Raw genomic sequence first — 3,154 nt, 5'->3', positions numbered from 1 at the left:
GTCTTTTTTCGTGACCGGCAACGGATCGCAACCCTCAGTGTCGCGCCCGTACCAGGCCGGGACCGGCCACGGGATCGCAACCCTCGGTGTTGCTCCCGCCCCTCGCTCAGCCAGTGAGCGGCCGGTCTGTATGTGGGATCCGAACCCTCGGCGGGAGCGCCACCGCACTTCCCAATCGGCGCCCTATAGCAGTGCGCCACCGGGCCGGCCCAGATGAACACATTTAAAGTGAGATTTTTCAGGGAAATACATTAACCTATAAAAAGCTAGCCAAGAGCACATCAGCCAAATGAGAAAAGGGAGTACATGGCAATTCAAAGTAGACAGTTCTCACTAGAGCCTAGGACACTTTATTAGAAACCAAGTATATCATAGGCAAATAAAAATAGTTCTTACCCCCATTAATACAACATAAGGGATTTTACATTCAGCCTAGATACAGGGAGTAACAGATCCTCCTGCCTACAAATGATCACTTGCAAGTATCTTCCACCACATGATTACTCTATGTAGTACATAGCCCTTATTTATTAGAGGGATCCAAATATTCCTCTAGGCTTACAAAGTCCAATACATTCACTCTCTCTTCCCTTTACACGTCCAATAGTAAAAACTATTCTTTTCCATGCAAAAAGCCATTATTCAGTTGAAGAGAAATCAGGCAAAACAGATATGGCAGTTAAGGAATGGACAGAATATTATTGGCACATGCCCAACTAGTGACAAATAAATGTAGTACACCAATGACTTAAAAAATAAAAGTCACATTACAGGGATAACAAAAACGACTACATAATGTAAGCTAAGGAGAGTCAAATGGGAAAGGAAGGGCTGAGGGTTACCGGTTTTATTGGTACAACTTAAAAGCAGTGGAGAGCAAGCACTTAAATACAATTTACGGTAACAGAAAAACAATACTGTAGAGAGCTGTTCAAAGACAACACCAAGTTGTCTGCATCATTAATTTCCAGTGTTTCACAATTAGTAAAATACATAGCTACATACCCCCATAAGATAAAAATACCTTTCCACTTGAATTACACTGAGGTTAGGGCAGTAACACAAAGCTACTGACCCAACATTTAAGTGTGTGCAGCAAATGTCTTAGCCACTTCTTCCATATAGCTATACAATTAAAAACTGTACAAGGAGCTGAGTGGTTGGGGGAAAATAAAATCAAAACAGTATTGTGCTCATTCAGTAAAAGAAAACCCTGATGAAAAATTATGTGCCAAGAAGATTAGACTATAAAGATTTTTATTGCATTTTTAGGTAACCTGGAAGTTCTTATCCTGAAGGGGAATTGGTTTTCAAAACTACCTGAACAGAGGCTAAAGTGCTTTATTAATTGGCTGGCTTCACAAGGATTTCCTGGAATGACAAAAATCAATTATAGTAGTAAAGGGATACCAGCTATTTCACAAAATGGTACATTCCAACATCATTTATGACCACAGTCACAAGAGATACTGGAACATTTGTCCTTATTGAGTGGACAGTTGCATATCAAGAACTGATCATCACAACCCTTTGGATATTCAAATTACTTACACATAGCCGAAATACGGTATCACAGACCTTTACAAAAAAGGACGATTTTTTTCTTTCTACACTTTAAGTAATCTGCTTCGGATTACAGTTCACAAATACAAGAGTCCTGACTTTTCAACCTTTCCAGTTGCAGTTAAAAAATGAATACTTTCTAAAAGTTAAGGTCAAGTGTTACAGCAAAAGAATGATTCCTATTGAAAAGTACATAGATTTTACTTAATGATATTCATGATAGATTGTAAACTGGATTGACCACATTCTACTCAACTGGTATCAAATAAACACATCAGCATTACAAGTATTAAGTGTTTTTCAATTATAGAGGATATAAACCAAAACATTAATATGGCAGTTATGTTCTTTAGGCACAGTTTAGTGATTTTTTTAAAAAATAAATATTATTGAATTTCAATTGAAATTTTAAACTCAGTAAATAACCAAAGGGTCAAGAACTCTGATTAGGAAAAAACAAAAAAAGAGTAACTTTAAGCTAACAATGTAAGCTGTTTAAAATTTCTTACACTTAAACTATCTGGGTTTTATTTAAGATTACTTTATTAAAAAATACAAGGAATCTGAAAAAAGATCGTACAATTATCTTAATGTACAAAGTCATAAGCTGTAGCAGTTTTTAACTAAAATTTAAAAACACAACAAGAAGGGCAGCCCTTTAGACCAATTTATTTTATATCCATTTAAAATATCATCCAACAAGGACAATGAAGTTTACAGCTGGGACAGGTATACATAACTCGAGGCATTTATAGTCCATCATGCCCACTGAATAACAACTTTGCTGCTGAAATTTCTTAAGAACTTACCAAACTAAAACAAAAGGCTGAATGACAGAAAAGGAGGACTATTTTGGTATAATCTGTCAATTGGATTTTCTAAAAAAAGGGAAACATCCTGTTTCCTCAGACCAGTAAATAAGCAAGAGCTACATGCAGCAGTGTGAGATTAAGATATATCTCAAGTCTTCTCAAATGAGTCCAAGGTGGGGATGGGATGGGAGAGAAAATTGATAGAAAAACATTGTTATAGACACCACAACAAACAATACATTTAGATAATTTAAAATTTAAAAAAAAAAGGCAAGAGGCAGCATTTCAGCAGCAAAGTGCTCAATAAAAAGTATATTGTACAGAGTAATACAAGAAAGTTGGGGTTAAGAAGAGGGCAGAAAAATGGGTCAGCAGGATGGGTGAAGGCCTCAAAGGAAATACGGCGTCGTCGTTCTGGGAGGAATAACACGTTCTGAATCTGGAACTGCCCGGAATAACTTTGGTTCTCTTGTATTTACATCTTTGAAGACCATGATCGAAGCAATATTTCCACAACGATAGCAGTAATTAGGAGCAGACCATACTGTTACCAGCTTCTCATCAAACATAAATTTATAGCCTTCATGCACTAGTTGATGTGCTCTGCAGATGAGTTTTAAGTTGTTGATATGAACAAACTGCAATTTAGAAAGGCTTTGTAAGTATTCAAAACATTTTTAAAATCAGCCTATATATAAGAAAATGACCTTTTTTTTTTGTCTTTTATCTTTTTTCCGTGTCCGGCAACGGATCGCAACCCTCAGTGTTGCCCCCATACC

General features: G+C 36.8%; 1 protein-coding gene across 4 annotated transcripts in view; it reads right to left on the bottom strand.

The window, feature by feature from the left end:
• Positions 1-330: 330 nt before the first annotated feature.
• The window catches only part of PPP6C (protein phosphatase 6, catalytic subunit), a 33,198-nt gene continuing 30,374 nt past the window's right edge, over positions 331-3,154 (bottom strand). For all 4 annotated transcript variants that reach the window (XM_008569972.1, XM_008569973.1, XM_008569971.1 and 1 more), the window contains one exon: positions 331-3,013. In XM_008569972.1, the coding sequence (XP_008568194.1) occupies positions 2,765-3,013 (249 nt within the window). In that variant the 3' untranslated portion in view covers positions 331-2,764. The remainder of the gene's footprint in view (positions 3,014-3,154) is intronic.

This window comes from Galeopterus variegatus, unplaced genomic scaffold (assembly GCF_000696425.1).
Source record: "Galeopterus variegatus unplaced genomic scaffold, G_variegatus-3.0.2 Scaffold549, whole genome shotgun sequence".
Lineage (NCBI taxonomy): Eukaryota > Metazoa > Chordata > Mammalia > Dermoptera > Cynocephalidae > Galeopterus > Galeopterus variegatus.
This window is presented reverse-complemented; position numbering and strand designations above follow the sequence as displayed.